The 24,559-nt window shown below is 39.0% G+C and overlaps 6 protein-coding genes across 6 annotated transcripts; 5 read left to right on the top strand and 1 right to left on the bottom strand.

The window, feature by feature from the left end:
- The first annotated feature begins 900 nt into the window (after positions 1 to 900).
- On the top strand, positions 901 to 2,648 carry LOC106420540 (desiccation-related protein PCC13-62). The gene is made up of 3 exons (XM_013861390.3): positions 901 to 1,263; positions 1,380 to 1,605; positions 2,043 to 2,648. The coding sequence occupies exons 1-3, from the start codon at positions 947 to 949 to the stop codon at positions 2,433 to 2,435; spliced, it is 936 nt and encodes a 311-aa protein (XP_013716844.1). The 5' UTR covers positions 901 to 946; the 3' UTR covers positions 2,436 to 2,648.
- Positions 2,649 to 2,712: 64 nt separating this feature from the next.
- Positions 2,713 to 4,455, bottom strand: LOC106420539 (xyloglucan 6-xylosyltransferase 1). The gene has a single exon (XM_013861389.3). It carries the CDS (start codon positions 4,228 to 4,230, stop codon positions 2,860 to 2,862), a length of 1,371 nt encoding a protein of 456 aa, XP_013716843.1. The 5' UTR covers positions 4,231 to 4,455; the 3' UTR covers positions 2,713 to 2,859.
- A 25-nt stretch (positions 4,456 to 4,480) lies between these two features.
- Positions 4,481 to 7,283, top strand: LOC106420408. Its single transcript, XM_013861244.3, has 5 exons — positions 4,481 to 4,790; positions 5,087 to 5,281; positions 5,360 to 5,497; positions 5,609 to 5,719; positions 7,054 to 7,283. The coding sequence occupies exons 2-4, from the start codon at positions 5,087 to 5,089 to the stop codon at positions 5,708 to 5,710; spliced, it is 435 nt and encodes a 144-aa protein (XP_013716698.1). The 5' UTR covers positions 4,481 to 4,790; the 3' UTR covers positions 5,711 to 5,719; positions 7,054 to 7,283.
- On the top strand, positions 6,201 to 6,974 carry LOC125578213 (glutathione S-transferase T3-like). Its single transcript, XM_048740557.1, has one exon. It carries the CDS (start codon positions 6,201 to 6,203, stop codon positions 6,972 to 6,974), a length of 774 nt encoding a protein of 257 aa, XP_048596514.1.
- A 5,784-nt stretch (positions 7,284 to 13,067) lies between the features above and the next one.
- Positions 13,068 to 18,826, top strand: LOC106420446 (ABC transporter C family member 14). The gene is made up of 9 exons (XM_013861277.3): positions 13,068 to 15,572; positions 15,663 to 15,749; positions 15,823 to 16,551; positions 16,701 to 16,865; positions 16,948 to 17,242; positions 17,496 to 18,016; positions 18,100 to 18,163; positions 18,239 to 18,478; positions 18,561 to 18,826. Exons 1-9 carry the CDS (start codon positions 13,161 to 13,163, stop codon positions 18,659 to 18,661), a joined length of 4,614 nt encoding a protein of 1,537 aa, XP_013716731.2. The 5' UTR covers positions 13,068 to 13,160; the 3' UTR covers positions 18,662 to 18,826.
- A 3,008-nt stretch (positions 18,827 to 21,834) lies between these two features.
- LOC106451979 (RING-H2 finger protein ATL5) lies at positions 21,835 to 23,123 on the top strand. The gene has a single exon (XM_013893978.3). The coding sequence runs from the start codon at positions 21,954 to 21,956 to the stop codon at positions 22,767 to 22,769; it is 816 nt and encodes a 271-aa protein (XP_013749432.2). The 5' UTR covers positions 21,835 to 21,953; the 3' UTR covers positions 22,770 to 23,123.
- Positions 23,124 to 24,559: the final 1,436 nt, after the last annotated feature.

Genomic DNA, 24,559 nt, shown 5'->3' with positions numbered 1-24,559 from the left:
GTACAAAATGACCACAGTTTTCAAATTTATTTTCTCGACCCCTTGCTATAATTTCCTTTGCCAAAAAGTTTTATCTAGTGCAAACATCTCACCTCACGGATTTATCGATATCTCGTTTGGTCACAATATATCTTTTTTTGTTTGTCAAAGCACAATATATATCATCACTTTACCCACGTCTGTTTCTTCTCTTGGCCCTATCTTCCAAACTACCAACTAATATCGGTTAAGATAAGACAATAAGCTTTAAATTCCAAGTTATTTTCAAGCTGAAAAAAATAATTTCATTTTTCTGTCACAAACATCGTTTTTTAGGGTAAATAAGAAATCTCAGTTCACAAACCAACCCCACCCGAAATAATCGTCAATAATAAAGAAATATTCCGTCGGTTTCTAAAAGATAAGTGTTTTTTTGCAAAAGGTATGTTTTTAAGTTTTAAATACATTTTTTAATAGTTTATAATAGTAAATTGTAAATTTCAAATAATAACCTCAGAATCTATTATGTTTTCTTAATATATGTAAAACACACATAATTATATATACATCATCATTCGATCCGCAAAGGCCAATGGTCGAATTTTTTTATAACTTAACTTGTGGTCGTAATCAAACTAATAGACTAATTCACACGGAGCACGATAAATCTTGTTATCTTACGTAATGACGAACATCAAAGTAGCTAGAGGTATAGAAAACTTGTCAATATTCCGTTTATACCAAAATAAGGTATTTACGTAGTGTTAATTTATATTAACATATAGTAGTATTTTATTTACGTAGGGTCCTCATTTCTCAACAATACAATTCTAACCACATTTCATTATTTAAAAAAAAACGGTACTATAATCTAAAAAATAAAATCACAACCCTGTATAAAGCTTAAGCTCTTGGGTACATTCATGATTTCAACACATTCATTATCAAAGAGGCAAAAGCAAAAAATATGTTTAAACTCAGTCTCGTTCTCGTATTTCTTACTGCATTTTCAGGAATAGATGCAAATCCGGTTAAATACCATAATCCTAGCTGCTCAGGGAATATGTCAGCGACAGATGTAGACCTAGTTCATTTAGCAATGAACGTGGAGTTCATCGAAGCCGAATTCTTCCTGAAAGCGTCTACCGGAAAAGGACTCGATTCGTTTAATGCAACACTTGCTAAAGGCGGACCACCCCCGATTGGAGCCAAGAAGGCCAATCTTGATCCTATAACTAATCGAATCATCGAGGAGTTTGGTTATCAGGAAGTTGGCCATCTTAGGTGAATGATCAATCTTGTAGTTCATCTTTACAGTTAATGGTTATGCACATATCATGATAAAAAGTAATAGATGTAAGATAAAGTAAAACTAATAGAGCATGAGCTTGTATTTGAAGGGCGATTGCGGATATGACGGGAGGGATTCCGCGTCCGCTGTTGAATCTAACGAGAGAGAACTTTGCCATGTTTATGGACAGAGCGGTTGGGCGTAGATCAAACCCGCGGTTCGATCCTTATGCGAATTCACTCAACTATCTTTTAGCATCATACTACATCCCTTATGTTGGCCTCACTGGTTATGTCGGAGCCATCCCTTACCTTGTCTACTTCAACATCAAACGGGTAACCAATTATGTAGCAAATTAAACAAGAAGACATCGATCACTTCTTTACGGATTTTACAAAAGAAATATATTTCTAGAGTATAATTGCATATTATTATTATTATTATTATTTTTGTCACAGAGTATAATTGCATATTAATTACAGATTAGTAAGCCTAAACAGGTAGGCATACTAATTTTTGTTTCAAAACATATTCACGAAATATATTTCAAAATCACATGCGACTGATTAATGAATTCACGCTATTGGATACACTCGGGGTATAAATGAGTTAAAGTGGCTAATAACTACATATGTTTAAGTTATAACGAACTAGTGATTCGTTGTTTACCACATTCAAGTTATACTATATGGTATATCACAGTGAACTAGTGATACGTATGATCGAGTTAATATTTTGTAACTAATGAAAACTAAGACACTAACATAATCAGCTTGTGGCGGGTCTTTTGGGGGTGGAATCGGGTCAAGACGGAGTAATAAGGACGCTCCTTTACGAGAGACAGTACGAGAAGGTGGAGGAATACGGAGGAGTCACGGTGGCTGAGCTAACCAACGAGATATCTAACCTCCGTAATGAACTCGGTATGTGCGGGATCAAAGACGAAGGCTTGTGCGTGCCACTGTGGCTAGGTGCGGAAAATCGCACCACTAGCAACATCCTCTCCGCCGATCCATACTCTCTCTCTTATGACCGAACACCACAAGAAATCCTCAGGGTCATGTACGGCACCGGCAATGAGCGCCGGCCCGGTGGGTTTTGGCCGTGTGGTGCCAACGGGAGGATCGCCAGGATGTTTCTTGATGAGAGGTATCATGGTAATTAGTATTACGATGCATGTTCAGATGGCAAAAATTAAAAACTTCTATTGATATACTACTAGAAAATAAAAATAATTGTTAAGATTGTATTATCATTCTTAACAATATTATAATTCTGTGTTTAACAAAATAAAGAAACACCTGGTTCTTATAATGTATCAGAGCGAAGAAGAGTTGGTAATGTACTACTATATATATGCCTAAGCTTGAGATTCACACATGTCATGTAGTTGATTATGAAACTATACGTCTACAATGAATTGGTGAGGGCAACTCATTAAATACTCCACCATACACGTTCTCCGCCATCAACGGGAGATCAAGATTATAGTATATCTTAATTAAGGAAACTACCAACAAGTTAAATAAAGAAATGAAATGAAACATAACGTGTCCCTAAAGTAACCAAAAAAAAAAGAATACTCTTCCTCACGTCGTGAGCTTCACCGCTTTAAACGACGGATGAAGCAACCCAAACTCGTCCTTGGCATCAAGCGGCCTATCCGTCTGATTGCGCGTTGGTTTCACGCGCCGGCTCCCTAGCGACTTATGAGTGAACCCATACATCTGAAGGATCTGATTGTCCCCAAAATTAAACGCTCTATCCATCTGACGTAGACACCTTTCCACCGGATAATCACCAAATTTCCCGCACGGTTTACACCCGACGAAATGAGTAACAAGTGGCCACCGATGGTCTCCAAAACCCGGTTTATGATTCTCAATCATCTCCTCGTACCGGTCCACCAAAATCCCCCAATAACCGTGCAAGTAATAGCCACTCTCCAGATACACTTTCCCTCCCCATTTCTCCCTCTCCGTAGCTAAAAGATAAACCATCGCCGACTGATCGTCAGCCTCGAAAGCGGGTCGGTCTTTGAGCTCCCGGGTCAAGACTTTACCCGCTTCTTCTCGGACTTTCCCTTTCGGGCCCATTGGAGCCCAAGCGTCGAGTAAATCAAGGGCCCATTGCGAGTTCCTAAGCAAGAAACTTCCCGTATTAAGCCCAATCCAATTCTTCTGTTCATAAACCATCTCGTTCCAACCGTGCATCACGAGATTATAATCCTCGTACCTCTCCCACGGAAGCTCGAACACCATGTCCGTAAACATCGCATCACTGTCCATCCACCATAGAAACTCGATCTCAGGATGAGACAGCAACAGTTTCCGAATCAACGGAAGCTTAGCCCAGAACCCAGCCATCTCAGCGTCGAGCAACGCCATGTTGTAGAAGATCTCGATTCCGTGGATCCGACAGTAATCGATCTTGTTCTTGATCGATTTCAAGAGGTAATGGTCTCCCACAGGATTCTCGCACGGCTTGGGAGCTGAGCCCGTGACGAGAAGAACCCTAGGCTTGTTCGGCGCCACGAAGTTAGGGAAACTCGGGTTTTGTTTGAGCCAGTCACGCCTCTGCTCATCCCAGTCGGAGATCTTCGGACCGAGAGAGTACGGTTTATTCCGGTTTTCTTCGGATTTCTCTTCGTCTCCTTCGTCAACGAATATCTTGTTGAAATCGAATGTCTCGTAGTTGTTGCCGTTTCCGTCTTCCGTGGACGACGTCGTTTCGGAGGAGATTTCGACGAGAACGCGGTGAGGCTCGGCGCGTTTGCGAGAGTAGAAGAAATGCTCGCGGATCTCCTCGATGTCTTGCTCCGGCGTACCGAACTTACCGGCTCCGATTGTGCCGCGTAGGACGATGACGGTGAGGACGAGGCAGAGGAGCGTCACCTTTCCTTGACGCCAGACTCTCTGTAATTTGCGACAGCGATGCGTTCCTAAGCACTTTTCTATCATCTTCTTCTACTTCTTCTGGTTCCGACACAAGGATCTTGTCCGGATTCAGACACGATACGAAATCTAAGGAGAGAATCAATGAAACTAAAGACAAATCTACCGAGATTTATGGTGTTCGTAATTTGTAATGACGTCAGTAAAAAAGTTTTGACGCGTTTTGGAATTCTAGCTCGTAAGGGAAGGATCAACGAAGAGATTTAAAAAGTTCCAAAAGAAGAAAAATGCTTAGACCATGCTCATCGGGGTATTTAGTGAGGTTCACGGGCTCGAGTTCTAAGGCCCGGGTGATTAAAATGAAATATAAAATGGGTTTGTTTCGATGAAGCGGGCCTTGCGCTTGATCCGGTATCAAGCGGTTTTAGCCACGTGTCAGTTGTTTACTTGATGAAAGATTTCGCGTAGAGGGGGAGGAAAGAAGGGTTTCCCCGTGTCTCTCCTCATTTTCTCTTCTCGGAAAAAAAACTAGGGTTTGTGTGTGAGAGGCGATTTTACGAGCGACGCCGAGTCTCTGAGTTGTTTGTGTGTGAATCGACGACAGACTGTCTTCTCGACGACCTGAGGTTAGTATCGAGTAGATTGACGGTTTAATTTGGTCGATTTTGCTCGAAATCGTTTTCGCACATTTCAAATCAATTTTGGGGTTTTCGTTTTTGGGATGAAAATCGATAGAGGGTTTTCTATTAATTGATGTAAATCGGCATGCTCGTTTCATTTAGGGTTAGTTTCTATGAGATTTCAAATCGATAGAGGGGTTTGGAGTTAGGGTTCAAAATTGATTCGGTTTTGCGTTTGATAGTTCTAAATTTATTATATTGTTTGGATTTTAATGTTCAAATTCATTCGATTTGTTTTATAGATGGATCCCGCAGCAGAGAGAAGTCATTCAAAGAAGCAAAAGGACTACGTCAACATGCTATCATACACTTGCGATTCTGAATATGGCATTCCGAGAAGGTGTGCCTGTGGTGGGAGAATCATAGACGAGGTTCGAGTGAAGCAGGAGTACGATACTCAACCCGGGAAGCGGTTCTTCACCTGTGCCAACTACGAGGTAAGACACTGATGACCATTTCGATTCATTTATGTTTTTAGAAAATGGTTTTCTGATATTTTTTTGTTTATAAACAAGGCTGATGGGTTTCACTACCGTCAGCCTTGGGTGATTGGTGTCCAGGAGCAGATCGAAAGCTTGACTAAGCGTCTGGAGGAGGCTGAGCAGCTGTTGAATTTGATTCCGAGTCTCAAAAACCAGATTGAGACACTGGAGGTTAGTCACAAAGTTGTCAACTATTTTATTTATTTTTCTGTACGTTTATCTCTACATTTTGCTCTACTGTTATTAATTTTAATAACTTATAATTGTTGTTTCCATGTATAGGCACAGGCTAGCGGGCTCACTCGGCAGGTTGATCGCCTAACTGCGGAGGTTTATAACTTGACGGTGCAAGTAGCTGACCTGGAGAAGCTCTGCTTCGAGTAACAAGCGAAGGTAAACACTCAATCTCAACTGAAATAGAAGTGAATGAACTGAACTAGCTAGACAACAACTCGTATTGAACTGAACTGAACTAGCTAGACTACAACTCGTATTGAACTGAACTGAACTAGCTAGACTACAACTCGTATTGAACTGAACTGAACTAGCTATACTACAACTCGTATTGAACTGAACTGAACTAGCTAGACTACAATTCATTAATAAGTGTACGTTTGTTGGTTGAAGTTTTAAATATTGTGTAGTTTTGAAGTGATTTGATGTGTAATGAATGCAAAGTAGTTCTGTAAATAAGTTGTTGTGTTAATTAAGTTTTGTTGTTGTCTAATTAACTGCAGTGATTGTTGTGTAATAAACCAATGCGAAAGTAGTTTAAAACATAGGAATTCCACTTCTAAAAACACAAACAATCAAAGCTTAAAAATCACACAAACCTCTAAACACCAAACCAAAATCACACAAACCTCTAAACACAATGGACCCTTCTTCCCGTAACTCTCACGGGTTTGTTAACTTGTTAGCTTCGCAGAGCAGTCCACCAATAGACATAGACTCTGCTGAAGCACATGTTACCTCTCCCGGGTTAGTTAAACCAGCGGAAAGGAAAAGGTGGTCAACCAAAGAGGACATTGTGCTGATCAGTGCTTGGTTGAACACCAGCAAGGATCCCATAGTGAGCAATGAACAGAAGCTAGGATCGTTTTGGAAGAGGATAGAAGAGTATTTCAATTCAAGTCCTCACCTCGTTGGCTCCCTTCCAAGAGAGTGGAGTCAATGTAAGCAGAGGTGGGGAAGGGTGAATGCGGAGGTCTGCAAGTTTGTGGGATGCCATGAAAGCGCGTTGAAGGAGCAGGCGAGTGGGCAAACAGAGAATGATGTCATGAAGCTTGCTCATGACATCTTCTTCAATGACTATAATGTCAAGTTCTGTCTTGAACATTGCTGGAGGGAACTTAGGTTCGATCAGAAATGGAGATCACACTGTCAGCCGAAGGAGAAAAGGAAGGAAAGTGGTCCGGAGGTGGTGAGTGCTGAGGAAGAGGTTAGGCCTCCGGGTGTCAAGGCCAGCAAAGCTGCCAAACGCAAGAAGCCGAACGAGGCAGCTTATGACCAGATACAGATCATTCTAGCTCAGAAAAACACCCTTTCCAATAAAAAAATCCTAGATCGTCTCTTAGCCAAAAACATTGAAACACTATCTGATCATGAAGTGGCGCTTAAGAATAAGCTTATCTCTGAAATGCTTTGATTTGGTTAGTGTAATAGCTGCTTAAGAATAAGCCTATCTCTTGTTTTGCTTACTCATTGTGTTCTATTTTGTTTTGCAGGTCACGGGTTGGAAGGGCAGGGTGTTGCAGGTCACGGGTCTGAAGGTTGCAGGTGAGGGTCAAGGATGTAGGACTTTATGTCAGTTTTTAATCACGGATGTAAAATAGGATGTACTATGTGTAGGACTTGTCTTTTGCTGTTGATTCGCTGATGTAAAATATGTTGATTCACGGATGTTTTAAACTCTGCCTTCTCTATATAAACTATGTCTTTCAGTTTGGTTTAAAAATGTGTCTCATTTCTCTTCTCCATGTGTGTCTTTTATTCTTACAACTGAGCAAAGCACACAAAGAATCTGTCTCATTTCTCTTCTCCAGTCTCTTCTCTACTCTAGTCACTTCTCTTCTCTTGTCTCTCACTTCTCTTCTCCAGTCTCTTCTCTACTCTAGTCTCTTCTCTTCTCTTGTCTCTCTATTCTCTTCTCATCGCAACAAACTGTGAGGTAAAGGGAAGTGAACGTGGTGATCGTGGTGCTCAACCACTACTAGAGTAAGAGAATTCAACAACAAACAACAGCTCCAAATCAAGGTAAGTGTGATAATGCAACAAGAATGTAGATTAAAAAAAAATCTAATATAATGTGAAAAAGAATGTAGATTATGAAAATGATGATATAATAATGAAAAAAATATAGCTTATGCAAATATGATAGAGTAATGAAATAAAAATAGAATTTAAAAAAAAATCTAATATAATGTGAAAAAGAATGTAGATTATGAAAATGATGATAGTTACAAATCCCCTTTTGCCATTTTTGTCATTTTAGGATAAAAAACAAAAATGTCTTCCTCATCAAGTGATGAAGTTGATGAAGCTTTAGAAGAAATGGTTGACCAAGTAGTTGATAATTTCATCGACTCAGTGATTCATGCTCACCCCAACAAGCACAAAAGACGGGCTTATATCGAAAGAGATCGGGAACAAGGACACAATCGGCTATGGAACGATTATTTCAAGGAAAATCCTACATATCCACCGGAAATGTTTAGGAGGCGTTTTCGAATGAACAAGCCTTTGTTCCTCCACATTGTCGAACGTGTAAGTAATGAAGTTCCATACTTTCAGCAAAGACGGGATGCTTGCGGAAGGAATGGGCTATCTGCACTTCAAAAGTGTACCGCAGCTATACGTATGCTGGCATATGGTCAATCGGGAGATACATATGACGAATATCTCCGACTTGGTGACAGTACATCACGTTTGTGTTTGGCAAATTTCACTGATGCAATAATAGAATTGTTTGGAAATGAGTATCTACGAAAACCTACAGCCGAGGATCTTCAACGCTTACTCGATGTTGGAGAGGTACGGGGGTTTCCGGGGATGATAGGCAGCATCGACTGCATGCATTGGGAGTGGAAAAACTGTCCAACGGCTTGGAAAGGTCAGTTCACACGGGGTTCAGGAAAGCCGACAATTGTCTTAGAAGCCGTGGCATCACAAGATCTTTGGATATGGCACGCATTTTTCGGCTTACCAGGTACACTCAACGATATCAATGTTCTCGATCGGTCACCGGTTTTTGATGACATCTTACATGGTCGAGCACCTAAAGTTAAGTTCAAGGTCAACAACCACACTTATCGTATGGCCTACTATCTTACTGACGGAATTTATCCAAACTGGTCAACATTTATCCAATCCATCCCACTTCCTCAAGGTCCTAAAGCCGAGAAATTTGCACAAAAGCAAGAATCCGCCAGAAAAGATGTCGAACGGGCTTTTGGAGTATTGCAGTCGAGGTTTGCAATTGTTAAAAACCCAGCTCTACAATGGGACAAGGAAAAGATAGGAAAGATAATGAGAACTTGTGTCATATTGCACAATATGATTGTAGAGAACGAACGACACGGATACGCTCAAATAAATACTTCTGAGTTCGAATCAGGAGAGTCAAGCAGAAGTTCAAAGGTGACAACCAGAGAAAGTATTCATGCCGGTGATATGTTAGCCATGCGCAGAGAAGTCCGAGATCAAGAGAAGCATGCTCGTTTGAAAGCTGATTTAATGGAAAATATTTGGCAAAAGTTTGGTGATGAAGATGAATAAACTTTGTTTGTTTTTCTATTTCTCAATTTATGTAATCTAATCTTTTAATGTATTGAATAAATAGTTTTCAAAAATTTAATAATATTTTAAATATTTTATTCTTGTTTTCTGGATAATTTGAATATTAAAAAAAAATATATATATTATTATTTTATTGTTATGAACTCATACTTCAGGTTCACCAATGCAGAAAAAAACAATTACAGGTTCATAACTATTCATGGACCCACAAAAAAATATTAAAATAAACTTGTGAACCCCAAAGAGGGGTTCACCAATGCTCATGCTCTTAGATTCGAATTAAAATTAAGTAAATAATTCTAAAAGTTATATTTGTCAAGTCAGACAGAACGTGCCTGCCTGTCTGGACGCGTAAACTTAGTGCGGATCAGCTAGTCTATTAGATTTAGTGGCAAGACTCCTGAGGGTACTTTCATAGTTTGATCCTAGTTGGGCCCTAAAAAGTTTGCCTAAGACTTAGGTAGGCCCTAGTAATCTAAAGCCCATTAATTCCCCTAATACCTAATTAGGCCCTAGTAATCTAACAAATTCTTATAGTTTTGAGCTTAAAATTATAAACTTTATTATTTTTATGGTGTACCTGCACCCATTGTCCAATGTCCACAGTGTGCCTTCACCCCTGATCAAAGCTTCACGCCGACGCAGCATACACAATTGTGTACGTAGGTGAAGCTCCTTATGAAGCGACACAAGGGGACAGCCGCACCAGGTCCATAAACGATCAGCCACACGTATGGTAGTGGCATGAAGTGTCAAGTGGTCCTAGTCACAGGAAGTCTTCTCGTGATCGAGCCCTACCTTGGCACCATCGACGCTCTTGCAGTCGCTTGGCTTCCAGGAACTGAAGGACAAGGAGTTGCTGATGTCTTATTTGGCGATCATCCCTTCGACGGCACCTTGCCTCGCACGTGGATGAAGAGTGTGGCTCAGAACGTGGCGACAACAAATATGACCCTCTCTTCCCATTCGGATACGGAATCAAAACCTAAATCAAGAACCAAATTCATATATCATGTATGTAAATTAAGTGAAATTTTTTTTAAGTGTGACGCTTTTTGAAGGAATATTTGATCATTGTTTTATATTTTCCGAGTTTATGTTACGTACAACAACTTGTTCACGGCATCTCAACCAAAACAAACGTGTTCAAGACTTATGATCGAGGTTGCCTGTCCATAATGGCTTCAGCCCCCACTGCCTGTATTTTCTGAGTTATTGTTAAGAGAGTAACACAAATCTCATTAATTTTCAGGGCTAAAAACACAAGTCATTAATGTTTTAGTTTTTTTATAGTGAAATTTAGAGAAGACAAGAGACCCGTGACGGAAAAACGGTCCTACCCACCACCATGCAGTGTCGGGTATTGTCAACTGTGATGTTGATAATTACGCAAAGAAGTATTTTAATTTTTATTTGCTAAACATTTGATAAATCGCCTAAATGTTGGGTCCGTGAAATGGATGTTTTGTTCTACTAAAGTTTATTTATATTTTGGGGTAATCTTCGTGGCCGGATCGGAGTAGTGTCGCATGAAACATTAGTCTAGTCCCCAAATTTTTTTAAAAAAATATATAGTGATATATGTTCTTAAATTATAAAAATTTTTTTTTTTAGAAAATGCTTATAACTCCAAAATCCCAGATCTTGATTGGTAAGAGAGAAACAATTTCCGTATACAGTGAAACTTACCAAATTTTTTTTTAACTTACCGGTTATTTTACATATTCTAATATAATTTTTTTAACGTCCGATTAATTATGCTATTACATGATGAGAAATATTACATACACGATTCTAAAGCCGATAATTCTACCATCATATGAGAATGCATGTCTGACTGCATTGTTCCGAGCCGCCTTATGAGATCTATGTTCAATGATATGTCCTTGCACCATGTTGCAGACCTTTTGTAACCATTTTTTTCTACTATATTATATTTAACTATAATATATCTCTTATCACCTAGTTATATATATATATTTAATGATTACTTATTTTTAATGATTACTTATTTTAAACAAATTTTTCATATATATATAATTTGGATTTTTTGTTTGTTCTAGATTAAAATATGTTAAATTGAGAAAAATAAAATTTAATTAACCTAATGAACCGAAAAATAAAATTTTAAACATTTGACTATCAAAACAATATTTGGTTATTATTATTTTAGTTTTTATGCACACTTACAATTAATTTTGGTAAAATGTATATATTTATACACAATATTATATATAAATTGATGTCAAAATTATACTCGTAAGTATATGTAGCTTATTTTAATAATTTCATATATATATATTAATCTAATAGTGATATATGAATTATTAGTTATTAATATATTTTATTTGTCTTGCCAGAAATAAATATTTATAGAAAATTTACACTAATGATGATATATGAATTAATAGCCACTACCATTTTTTTTACAAAGTAATATAATTTTTTATTTAAAATTTGTATATATCATAATAAAATTAATGTCTGTCATATTTTTTTAAAGATATGTCATTTTTTTGTTGAAATTGAATGTGATTATATTTGGTTCACAGAATCTTAATGGGATGTTTTGTTGATGACAAAAATAAATTGAATGGGATGGTAACATATATGCAAATTACTTCACAAATAATGTAAGAAATTGGGAGTCTATCTACAGGTTTGATTGGGCGAAAGTATTAGCTATCCAACTTGTTATTATTCATATAAGAAAAGAGTAAAAGTATAGGAATAAACAAAAGAGATGTAACGATGACAATGATTAATGCCATATGTTAACTTTACACACGATGAAAAAGGCGGGTACAAGTGAAATCTCTGCAATAATGTGAATCAATGGGAGCAATAATGCATGACCTAGACATTTTTAGTGGCAGTGTGATAATATACTTTTTGGTCGATTATGAGGACGTCAGGACTGAAACACGTGCGGAAAATATATTGTAGATCTCTACACAGTTGTTAAAGCGTTCGAAGTTTGTGTAGTTAATCAATTTTACTCTGCAAATAAATCAACGAGCATGTTCTCTTCTTTCAATTTTTTTTTGTTCTTGTTGTAGAGGTCGAGAGCGTTGCACTATATATATACTTTTAAAAAATATATTAAACCTAATTATTCTCTTCTTGATTGTATATGCTAATTCACACAAACAAAAAGATAAGACAATAGAGCCGATGAGAATCTATGTGCGTTTCCATGTGCACATGAAGCATAACTCCAAAGATAAGGCGTTTTACTACAAGACAGATGTGTGCTATTCTGATGAGGTCACGCATGACATACCATATTTATACGATTATATTGACAGAGAAACTTCACTCGAGCTTATATAATATTTTAGGAAGTAGACTTCAAGCGGGTGATACATGTACGTATACTTAGAGTCTTATGTGTTTATCTTTTAACTTAAAAGTGTTGTGTGTTTTATTTAAACTCAGTCTTATGTGTTTATATTAGAGTCTTATATGTTTATCGTACTCCTACTCTTACTGCTATTTTGTTATTTCATTTATCAGTTTTATAACCGATCATGATAATAAAAAAAAATCAGAAAAGAATGAAAGTAACGTCACATGGCTCACATGGAAACGAATTCTAAAGCAAAAAAAAAAGATACAATTTCTAAAACAGGGAGATATCCCTCCACTAAATCTTTGAAAGGGACTTCCATTTTCTGTCTCTCCACTCTGCTAAGTCCAAACTATAGTTATCTTTTGATACCACTCAAAATTTCTAGCTCATCTCTTCTCACACGTGTCTTTTGTCCATTAAAAAGTAGTAGTATTAGTTTAGTTACTGACTAGTCCCATACACTTTTGTCTTCTTCCTCTTGTCAGTCGGCTACGTAGACCAAATCAGCATAAACCATATTATTAGCAGCCTTGCTTAATTAATTGTTTTCCAACGATTGATTAATCCTTAATACCGTCCGTAATTAACAAGGATAAGTGCTAATAGACTAAAAGAAAGTTACTAACAAAACCAAACCAATCATATTAATACAGGGGAGTTTTCTTGGAGTTGGTGTCGGAAAAAATGTGGTGGCTTTCTTCTTCTTCATGGGTCTCCGGTCTCTCATGTTCATCGTCCGGATTCATAGAACCGTCCTCATCTCTTCCGACTCCAATCCAATGGCTGAGATTCATTCTACTATCTCCATGTCCACAGCGACTCCTCTCCTCCGCCGTCGATCTACTCTTCCTCATCATCCTAACCTTCTTCGCTCTCCACAAACTCTGCTCCTCTTCTTCTACTACTACAGAAGCTGACATCAGGAAGCCTCTGATCGCAAGAAGAACCGTAACCAGAACAACCGGTTTGTTCAAAACGACAGTCGTAGCCACTATTCTCCTGTCGTTTTGCTCACTCGCGCTCTGCGTTTTCGCCTTCACCACACGTACCAACTTAAAACTCGTCGACGCTCTGTTTTGGCTAATCCACGCCGTTACTTACGCCGTCATCGCCGTTTTGGTTCTCCACCAGAAAAGATTCGCATCATCCAACCATCCGTTAACGTTGCGAATCTACTGGGTCTCAAGTTTCATCCTCACCACTCTGTTCACCGTCTCCGGGATACTCCACCTCATCTCCGACGATCCCTCCGCCGCGAGCCTAAGATCCGACGACGTCGCGTCCTTCGTCTCCTTCCCCTTAACCGCCGTCCTGCTCATCGTATCCATCAGAGGCTCCACAGGAATAGTAACCACCAGCAGCGTCGCCGCGATCCCGGCGAAATCAAACGACGCCGTTTTGGAGAAGTCATCAGAGAACGTGTCTCTATACGCATCGGCGTCGTTTCTGTCGAAAACGTTCTGGATATGGATGAATCCGTTACTCAGCAAAGGCTACAAGTCTCCGTTGAACCTCGATCAAGTCCCGACTCTGTCTCCGGAGCACAGAGCCGAGAAGCTAGCGGCTCTCTTCGAATCCAAATGGCCTAAACCTCAGGAAAATTCAAGAAACCCCGTGAGAACCACTCTCCTCCGATGTTTCTGGAAAGAAGTGGCTCTCACGGCGGTTCTAGCCATCCTCCGCCTCAGCGTCATCTACGTGGGTCCCGTCCTCATCCAAAGCTTCGTCGACTTCACCTCCGGGAAAGGCTCCTCCCCGTCGGAAGGATACTACCTCGTCCTCATCCTCTTGGTCGCCAAATTCGTCGAAGTCTTGTCCACTCACCAGTTCAACTTCAACTCGCAGAAGCTAGGGATGCTCATAAGATCGACTTTGATAACAGCTCTATACAAGAAAGGGCTCAAGCTAACCGGCTCGGCTCGTCAGAACCACGGCGTGGGGCAGATAGTGAACTACATGGCTGTGGACGCGCAGCAGCTCTCCGATATGATGCTTCAGCTGCACGCAATCTGGCTCATGCCTTTGCAAGTGGCGGTTGCTCTCGTGCTTCTCTACGGTGTCCTCGGACCTTCCGTGGTGACCACGGTTATCGGTTTAACGGGGATCTTCGTGTTCATTCTCATGGGGACGAGGAGGAACAACAGGTTTCAGTTCAGCTTGATGATGAACCGCGACTCGCGTATGAAAGCGACTAATGAGATGCTGAACTACATGAGAGTGATCAAGTTTCAAGCGTGGGAGGATCATTTCAACGAGAGGATCCTCAAGTTTAGGGAGATGGAGTTCGGGTGGCTGTCCAAGTTTCTTTACTCCATCTCCGGTAACATCATCGTGCTATGGAGCACGCCGGTGTTGATCTCGGCCCTCACTTTCACGACGGCGGTTTTCTTGGGAGTCAAGCTTGACGCGGGCACGGTTTTCACCACGACCACTATCTTCAAGATTCTTCAAGAACCGATCAGGACGTTTCCGCAGTCTATGATCGCTCTTTCGCAGGCGATGATCTCTCTCGGGAGACTCGACGCTTACATGACGAGCAGAGAGCTGTCTGGAGAGACTGTGGAGAGGGTTCAAGGCTGTGGTGAAGGGAATGTCGCCGTGGAGATCAAAGATGGGAGCTTCAGCTGGGATGACGATGATGACGAGCCTGCTATTGAGAACATAAACTTTGAGGTAAAGAAGGGAGAGCTCGCTGCTATTGTAGGGACCGTTGGATCGGGGAAGTCTTCGTTGCTAGCTTCGGTTCTTGGCGAAATGCATAAGATCTCAGGGAAGGTGCGGGTGTGTGGGAACACGGCTTACGTAGCGCAGACGTCGTGGATTCAGAATGGAACGGTGCAAGACAACATTTTGTTTGGTCTTCCTATGGATTCACACAAGTACAATGAAGTTGTCAAGGTTTGTTGTTTGGACAAAGATTTGCAGATGATGGAGTTTGGAGACCAGACAGAGATTGGGGAACGTGGGATTAACCTTAGCGGTGGTCAGAAGCAGAGGATACAGCTTGCACGTGCGGTTTATCAGGAAGCTGATGTGTATTTACTAGATGATGTGTTTAGCGCCGTGGATGCTCATACCGGTTCGGACATATTCAAGGTAAGCCACCAAAGGTCACTGTCTGAATATTCAATTTAAATCAAAAGCAATAAACCTGATTATTATATCTTTGTGGTGATGTGTCTGCAGAAATGTGTAAGAGGAGCATTGAAAGGAAAGACTGTATTGCTAGTAACTCATCAAGTAGACTTCCTTCACAACGTTGATTGCATCTTGGTACGGTTCGATAGAAACTTTGTTTGGTTTTGTGATGTAATATTTTTGCCAATGAGCGGTTGCATTTTCACAGGTTATGAGAGATGGAATGATAGTGCAATCAGGAAAATACGATGAGTTAGTGAGCAACGGTTTAGATTTTGGAGCTTTGGTCGCGGCGCACGAGACATCAATGGAGCTAGTTGAAGCTGGCTCAGCAAATGTGCCAACGACATCACCAATAACACAAAGATCAATTTCAATAGAATCTCCTCGTCAACCTCCAACACCGAAATCTCCAAAAATACATAGAACTACCTCACTCGAATCTCCAAGAATACAGAGGACTACTTCAATGGAGTCTCCTCGTTTAGGAGAGCTAAACGATGAACACATCAAGTCATTCCTCGGCTCCAACATCCCAGAAGATGGATCAAGACTGATCAAAGACGAAGAAAGAGAAGTGGGACAAGTGAGCTTTCAAGTATACAAACTCTACTCTACTGAAGCTTACGGCTGGTGGGGTATGATACTTGTTCTCTTCTTCTCTCTGGCTTGGCAAGGCTCTATAATGGCTAGCGATTATTGGCTTGCCTACGAAACATCAGCGAAAAACGCGGTCTCATTCGACCCTTCAGTCTTCATCCGCGTCTACCTCATTATTGCTGCTCTATCCATTGTTCTTGTCTGCCTCAGGGCATTTTACATCACTCACTTGGGTCTCAAGACTGCTCAGATCTTCTTCAAACAGATTCTCAACAGTCTTGTGCACGCACCAATGTCGTTTTTCGACACCACGCCATCGGGAAGAATTCTCAGTCGGGTGAGAGACAAAATTTGTTGTTGTTGTGAACAAACACGAATTAACCACAAAATTTAAAGACAAACTCCGCCCAAATATATCTTTTACTAGTACAGTGAGATTTAAGTCAGTTGCAGAATTAAATGTTATTAGTATATGTTGTTTTGCAGGCATCTACTGATCAGACCAATGTGGATATCTTCATCCCCTTTATGATAGGACTAGTGGCTGCAATGTATACTACTCTTCTCAGCATCTTCATAGTAACCTGCCAATACGCTTGGCCAACTGTTTTCTTCGTGATTCCTCTGGCATGGCTCAACATTTGGTACCGGGTAAGTGTAGCCAAAGAGATTATACTATTTGCTTATGATTGCTTTGTTGAAACATCTCATTGGTTTTTTGATATCCAAACAGGGATATTACCTTGCATCGTCTAGGGAACTAACTCGCCTTGACTCGATCACCAAGGCACCAGTGATCCACCATTTCTCAGAGAGCATAGCCGGAGTGATGACGATTCGTTCTTTCAAGAAAGAGTCTATTTTTAGGCAAGAGAACGTGAAGAGAGTCAACGCTAATCTCAGGATGGACTTCCACAACAATGGTTCAAACGAATGGCTCGGGTTTCGTCTAGAGCTGATCGGGAGCTGGGTGCTCTGTATCTCGGCTCTGTTCATGGTCATGTTACCAAGCAACATTATCAAACCAGGTAACGTTAAGACTTACTAAGCAATAGAGGTGGGAATTTGAGTATAGGGACGTGTGTGGATCGACTGATTTAAAAAAAAATTGTAGGGCGGATGTGGATTAAGTTTATTTTTTTGCGGAGATGGATACGGGTCAGCCTAATTTAGACTGCGGATACCCGTCAACTCGCAAATTTTAAGAAAAATAATAGTTTAAGTTCAAATAGTAAAATGTTTGTTTTTCGTTATGATGATTGTTTTTTCGGCTCAATGCAGAGAACGTTGGACTATCACTTTCTTACGGTCTCTCACTGAACTCGGTTCTGTTTTGGGCAATCTATCTAAGCTGTTTCGTTGAGAACAAGATGGTTTCTGTTGAGAGAATCAAACAGTTCACTGACATTCCCTCGGAAGCGACATGGGAGATCAAAGAGAACCGTCCACCACCAACTTGGCCTTACAAAGGTAACATACGCCTTGAAGATGTCAAGGTACGGTACAGACCAAACACACCTCTTGTCCTCAAGGGACTTACAATAGACATCAAAGGAGGAGAGAAAGTTGGTGTGGTTGGTAGAACAGGAAGTGGTAAATCAACTTTGATTCAGGTCTTGTTCAGACTTGTGGAACCTTCTGGTGGGAAGATAATCATCGACGGAATCGATATCTGCACTTTGGGACTTCATGATCTTAGGTCAAGATTCGGTATCATCCCTCAAGAACCTGTTCTCTTCGAAGGAACCGTGAGGAGTAACATTGATCCTACAGAGAAATACTCTGATGAAGAAATCTGGAAGGTTAGAGGGATTAAAAGACCAAACCTTTTTTAAAAGTTCTTGATCCAGAATCATTGTATGAAATGCTCAGTTTTTGTTTACAGAGTCTCGAGCGTTGTCAACTTAAGGAGGTTGTTTCATCCAAGCCCGGGAAGCTTGATTCCCTCGGTGAGTGAAAAGCTGTAAACAATGTATAGATTTCTCCTGAGATTATAGTTTAAAGTGGTGAACGTTGTTGGACAGTGGCGGATAGTGGTGAGAATTGGAGTGTTGGTCAGAGACAGTTACTCTGTTTGGGAAGGGTTATGCTGAAACGGTGTCGGATTCTGTTTTTGGATGAAGCAACTGCGTCCGTTGATTCGCAGACTGATGCTATGATCCAGAAGATCATCAGGGAAGATTTCTCGTCTTGTACCATCATCAGCATTGCTCATAGGATTCCAACGGTTATGGACTGTGATCGCGTTCTTGTTATAGACGCAGGTAAGAGCTACAACACAAATAGAACACTACTGACTTTTGTTTTATTTTGGTGGACTAATGGATTTTTTTTTAATAATTGCAGGAAAAGCGAAAGAGTATGATAGTCCGGTTCGTTTGCTGGAGAGACGGTCATTGTTTGCTGCATTGGTTCAAGAGTATGCTCTCCGGTCTGCCGGAATATGAAACTATTAAGCCTTTTGTCAAAAAAAAATGCTTCTACATTTCTTTGTGTTAGCTAATATCAAGATGAAAAGACGTGTTGTCTTTGTATTTTGATTCAGAATCTCTGACGGTTTATGTTGATTTATCAATAAAACTTCTAATAATAACAAGTTTCATTGGGTCTCATTGGGTCAATGTTAGTATTTCGTTTTGTTTATGGCAGACAGAGATTCAGGTTTGAACTAAACGAATATTCTGACGAATTAACAAAGATGTTAACAAGATTCATTTGTCTTTTCAAAGTTTTTCTTTTAACTTTTCTTCTGCACATTATCCAGTTTTGGATTTAGATCAAATATCCTTTATAATTTATCTTTTGGGTTTTCTCTTTCGGTACATTTGATTTTCCACATATAAAAGAATTATATTTCCTTCTACCACACGGCATGTTCGTTAGGTTACGGGTTTAAACTTGATCATTGCCGTTTAATGCAACTTTTTTTGATCATTGCCGTTTAATGCAACTTTTTTCTTTCTTTACTCCAGCTTATAACTAAAAAATGTATTGATAAAAAAAAGTACGGAAACAAATAACTTGTAACTTATCCCTAGTAAGACTTTCAAAAAACTTATCCCTATTAACACTTTCAAAAAACTTATCCCTAGTAACCCTCTTTCAATTAAAAAAAAACTTGTCCTAGTATAAAAATTACATCTTTTAAAAAGGTATGAAAACTTTATAAAGTTAAATATAAATAATATTCGGGTTGGGACTGTGAAGAGAAAATATGTTCTTTCATATTCGCTCTTTTTTCATATTCACTCTTGGTATTGCATTGTCTCTCGTTTTGGTTTAATCATAAGCGTTTATTGTTTTTTTTTTTTCATTTTTGTTAATTGTTCTCATATTTTAACAAATAAATAAAGTTGAAAGGAAAGAAATAAATAAAGTTGAAAGTTGAAAAACAAGTAAAGCAATTCGAAAAAGGGAGATGAATGAGCTGGCCACTACTTCTCGGAATGTAACTTCACTGGCTGTTACATCATTTATTTACAACTTTCACACGGTTTGATACTTTGGTTGATTGTAAAATATCAAACCTTCTTAAAGTTGAACGTTTAGCACTTTACTTAAATAAAAAAGCTACCATGCATGCAGACATATAGAACACGATTAATCGACCTACACGCTAAACACTGTTCGAACACCTAATGTGCGCCTAGCAGAATTTAAACATTGTGAAATACTAACTCTTAATCGTTTTTTTTTTCCTTTTACTTATGAATTTTCATTATCACTTTTTCGACCTAGCTTTTTCAAATGTTTCTTTCTATTTTTTTCTCTTTTTCTTGACTATTAAGCAACCCGTCGACTTTAATATGATTTTAGTGGATAAATCTATTACATTTACTTTTATAAAAAGCTGATAACCTGTATTGCATATTGATATACAAATTGAATTTTAAGCTACTTTATGATATATAAATAACAGATGAGTAGCTTTCATCAGTCGTATAAAGTATGATATTTCATGTTAGCCTGCACGCTCACGGCACATGGGTTTGTATAGCCTTTAGAGTGTTCTCTCAAGTTGTAGAATGTTTTGACTAATGGTCCGACCTTATCCCATTCATAATATCGAATTTGCTTTTCGTTGTTCACTGATCAACAACTTTAAATAAAAACCATTTACCATGGAAGCAAGTCTTAATGTACAACCTTTTATAAATCAATAAGTTATAGATTTTACAACTCATACTATCGGTCCCGGCCGGCCCGGGACCAAAACAAGTTATATAGTCACTGATTCTTTAACTTTTGTCTGCGTTTGGGTATCATGTATGTTTCTAAAAAACAGAAATTATGCTGTACAAGATATTTATGTGTGTGTTTGATCGGAGTTTCTTCTGTTTTGATCTAAGATTAGTCCTAATATAGTAAGGAATCTTCTGTAAGAACATATATCCAATACTGTAACATTCTGTAATGAGAGTAAGGAATCTTCTAATCATTTAGAGCCGTTAATGGCCTTGGAAGTTCTTAGAAAGATCTAAGATTCTTAATTCAATTCTCGAGAATAATATTTTAGTAATACTTCTTGATAGTGCTCAAAATGGAGGAAAGTGGAAATGCGATCAAGAAAAAGAGAGAAGAAACTCTAATGTTATTTAAAGTAGAAACAAGAAACAATAGAAAGGTGAATGCATCTAAGGTCGTTAGCAAGGAAGGGCCATTTAAAATACTCTTAACGACAAAAATGTTAGTAGGTTTCTGATGTGTAAAACGGTCTTAAAGACATTTTTGAAAAAGACTTCCAAATAAGGTTGTATTTGACGGAATTTTTTTTTATTTTTCTAAGAAAACAAAATACTTATTTTTTTTTTATAAAAAGAGAGGAAAAAGAAAAAAGAAATAAAGAGCCGCCAGATTAGGACAGTCCCTCTCTTACCATTTAAGCAAAACTTTAAGAGACCACGCTTGAGAATGAGTCCCATGAGTCATGGAAAATCCAAAAGCAGTGTGTTACTAGATTCTAGGTTCATTTCGGTTTATTTAGTTATGGATTTTTCAGTTTCATTTCAATTGGATTGGACCATGCATTTTATTTTCCCTATTAGTGTCTCTACATCTACTTTTATAGTTTTGCTTTCAACATATACTGATGAATTTTACCAAAAAAAAACATATAATGATGAATGTAAATAATACAAAATTCACAAACTTTGACTTTTAACTCTGTTTCCAGCATATTTATTCACAAAAGGTTAAATAGCACTGAAGAAATGTTCAAGAAAATCTATCAAATGTGCACCATGTTTATCAATAAGTTTCTACACATTTGATCTATGATTAAATGCATGCTTCTCTGTGGGAAAAAAACATATACTCAAAACTAAAAAGTATTGTCAAGCAAATCATAAAGTAAATTATGGTCAAAAGACTTTCTCAAAACTATATTTGTTCAAAGCTGAAAGAGCTATTAGACAAAAAATGTATGTTCAACTCTATGAAAATCAACAACAAAAAGTCGCAAAAGCATTTTATCACTTTTAAATTCAATTTTATAAAGTTACTCGAAAATTGAAATCAAGAATAAATCCACCGAAAAAATAAAACAAACATATATAGTAATAATAGCAATAAAATAAGCGTAGCCAATAATTCATAGCTCGTCTATAAATAAAGAGATTCAAACCCACAGAATCAAGCACTCCCACTCTCCTCTTCTTCGATAACCCACTCAATTCATTCTCGCTCTAAAATATTTCGTGTTCCTTTCACTTACTTCACTCACTCTCTCTCTCTAGAACAATGGGCATCGTTGATGACAATAGCAAGACACTATGGGAAAACATGACCCATGGACCTTCTTCACGTTACGCACTTAACGGCAAGATCATGCTCGCTTCCGTGATCATCCTCTTCGTCGCCGTCATTCTTATCCTCTGTTTCCACAGCTACGCCAGATGGTTATTCCGTCGTCAAAACCGCCGTATTCGCCGCCGTATCAGTGCTCACCTCCGATCTCTGTCCGCCGCTCGAGACCCCACTCAATCCTCCTCCCTATCTCCTCTCGATCCGACGGTGCTCGAGAAAATCCCGATCTTCGTCTATTCCGCTAAAACCCATAAATCTCCGCCCGAGGATTGCTCCGTTTGCTTGTCGGAATTTGAAGAAGAAGACGAAGGACGTGTCCTTCCGAAATGTGGCCACGTGTTCCATGTTGATTGTATTGACACGTGGTTCCGGTCGAGATCTAGCTGTCCGCTTTGCAGAGCTCCGGTTCAACCCGAGGAGTCGGTTACTGAATCCGGTTTGAGGAATTCAGAACCGGTTGCTCCCGTGTTTCAATCGGTTAAGCCAATTGAGGATACCGAAGCTGGAAGCTCGTCTTCATCGGACGAATCAGAATCCTCGACGCCGTCTTCGTCCTCTGGTTCGCCGGTGAGGTTTCCGACGGAAGAGTGTGGGAGGGAACCGATTGATTTAGTCGGTATAGTTGTTGAGATACCCAGAGAATTTGACGCTTCTAACTCGGGTCTACCCGGAGATGACGGATTGAATAATCGGGGTTTATTGAGAGGCTATGGAGTATTTGATTATTCAAAAAGAATATTCGGATACTAAAGAATCCGACCCGGTAATCCGGGGAACCCAGAACCGTGTGGGCAAGAATTCGGAGTCTTCATGTAACCGACAGGTGTTACGGCGGGGGTGGAGACACGTGGCTTTTTAGTGTCCACGCGGCGATCAGTGCCAGATCCTTGGGACGTTTCCTTTACGAAGAGACGGCGTTTGAAAAAATGAACGAAAAAAAAGTAACGGAGCTATTCTGTAATGTAAAATACGTACGGTGTCGTTTAGGTAGAGAAGCAAAAGCTCACCCACCTAAACGATTCTCTTTGTTCTTTTGTAATCTCTTAAATGGTTTGTTACATAAATGTAACTAAAATAATTGAAACAAATCGACGGTTCTGAAAATATTATTTGTTTCTTATTCATTATCAACCAAAAGTTTTAATCGTAATTTTTTTTATTTGGTAAAATATTAAATATTATACAATTTTCAAATTTATTGTATCGATTTGTAAATCCTTTTTGTGTACCTTTTTTATTCAGTATTTCATTTACAGTTTTTAATTCAGATGTATTTTTCCATGCTATGAAAATGCATATACAGCGTACTCCATTCAAGTCATTGCTGAAGAATGAGGATTCTCATGTCCCCGCTTACGAACCCTAGTAATTAACTATGATAAATTAGTTGATTTTTATATATACCACGATTGTGGTATTAGGTTGAATGGAGTTTTGACACAGTGACACGTACACAAATCGACGTGGAGTCGAAGACTAAGTTGGGACCATCCGACCAACTCGCGTGCGGTGTGCATGGGCAACGAAAGTGGAAGCTGAGCTATTTCATATTTGTTTTTGTAATAAACACACTATAACGACGAATCACCTTTAAATTTTTAAAAGTCATTTCTCGCGCACATGTCTCCAATTTTCAGTTGTGGGGACAAATTACCAACTTTATTATAAGGAATATTGATATAACATGTCGACCAAGATCTTTTTGGTGGAACGTATTTGACTACTTTTTTTCTATAGCCCAAACTATTGTTTGAAAGAAAAAAGGGAAAACATCATTCACATTAGATCATCATTATCGGCATCCTCAATAACGTATCTTAACAATAATAACCCAAAATTTAAATCAAAAATAGGAGAAAAGGAAAGAAACGTATGTTAATTAAGAATTTTTTGAGCATGTCCTTAGGGACACGTGGCAATAAAAAGACCGAAATCGAGTACCAATCGTCCATCACCGAATTCGATAATGGCGAAATTTTTGGCGAAATTTTTAATCCCCTACTCTCTGACGATGCCGATTCCTCCTCCTCTGCATCATCATCGACGATCCGTCTCGGCCATGGAAACCAGGAGCACGACATCATCAAAGCGTGTTTCCTCTTCGGATTGGGCGCCGAGATCGCCAGCGATACGACGGTGGCGAGCATGCGTAAGAACTCTATGGAAGGGATCGCGACGAGAGCCAGGTATGTAGCATTCCGGATCTTCACGGACGCCGTGGCGAAGAAGAACGGCGGAGATCCGAACGTATCATCTTAAATATCTCCACTTTGTTGAATGGTCCTACCAATAATCTTAATTTTAGCTATTGTCCTTAACTATGTATCTTAAGTTAACAATATTAATAAACTAAGGTAAGGACACAAAAATTGGTCCTTCCAATGTGGATGCTCTTAGTTGTCTCAAACAGGTACGTAACAATTACCTAATTTCAGGACTGGAGCCTAGTGATGCTGTTTGAGTTCGGTATGTAAAGATTGGATTCTAATATATTTGAAAATATAAAGAAAAAATAACAAATGTTGGAAAACAAGATTGTA

Source organism: Brassica napus, chromosome A9 (assembly GCF_020379485.1).
Source record: "Brassica napus cultivar Da-Ae chromosome A9, Da-Ae, whole genome shotgun sequence".
NCBI classification, from domain to species: domain Eukaryota; kingdom Viridiplantae; phylum Streptophyta; class Magnoliopsida; order Brassicales; family Brassicaceae; genus Brassica; species Brassica napus.
Note: the sequence above shows the minus strand (reverse complement) of the source record. Positions and strands in the feature narration are given on the sequence as shown.

What these genes read in the sequence shown, in the direction of transcription:
- LOC106420446 (XM_013861277.3), top strand. Translation starts at nt 13,161, where the DNA reads ATGTGGTGGCTTTCTTCTTCTTCATGGGTCTCCGGTCTCTCATGTTCA. An exon ending in CGGGAAGAATTCTCAGTCGG is followed by an intron (nt 16,552 to 16,700) that starts GTGAGAGACAAA and finishes GTTGTTTTGCAG; the next exon opens with GCATCTACTGATCAGACCAA. An exon ending in GGCTCAACATTTGGTACCGG is followed by an intron (nt 16,866 to 16,947) that starts GTAAGTGTAGCC and finishes ATATCCAAACAG; the next exon opens with GGATATTACCTTGCATCGTC.
- LOC106420539 (XM_013861389.3), bottom strand. Translation starts at nt 4,230, where the DNA reads ATGATAGAAAAGTGCTTAGGAACGCATCGCTGTCGCAAATTACAGAGA.
- LOC125578213 (XM_048740557.1), top strand. Translation starts at nt 6,201, where the DNA reads ATGGACCCTTCTTCCCGTAACTCTCACGGGTTTGTTAACTTGTTAGCT.
- LOC106420540 (XM_013861390.3), top strand. Translation starts at nt 947, where the DNA reads ATGTTTAAACTCAGTCTCGTTCTCGTATTTCTTACTGCATTTTCAGGA. An exon ending in CAGGAAGTTGGCCATCTTAG is followed by an intron (nt 1,264 to 1,379) that starts GTGAATGATCAA and finishes TTGTATTTGAAG; the next exon opens with GGCGATTGCGGATATGACGG. An exon ending in TCTACTTCAACATCAAACGG is followed by an intron (nt 1,606 to 2,042) that starts GTAACCAATTAT and finishes TAACATAATCAG; the next exon opens with CTTGTGGCGGGTCTTTTGGG.
- LOC106451979 (XM_013893978.3), top strand. Translation starts at nt 21,954, where the DNA reads ATGGGCATCGTTGATGACAATAGCAAGACACTATGGGAAAACATGACC.
- LOC106420408 (XM_013861244.3), top strand. Translation starts at nt 5,087, where the DNA reads ATGGATCCCGCAGCAGAGAGAAGTCATTCAAAGAAGCAAAAGGACTAC. An exon ending in TCACCTGTGCCAACTACGAG is followed by an intron (nt 5,282 to 5,359) that starts GTAAGACACTGA and finishes TTTATAAACAAG; the next exon opens with GCTGATGGGTTTCACTACCG. An exon ending in ACCAGATTGAGACACTGGAG is followed by an intron (nt 5,498 to 5,608) that starts GTTAGTCACAAA and finishes TTCCATGTATAG; the next exon opens with GCACAGGCTAGCGGGCTCAC.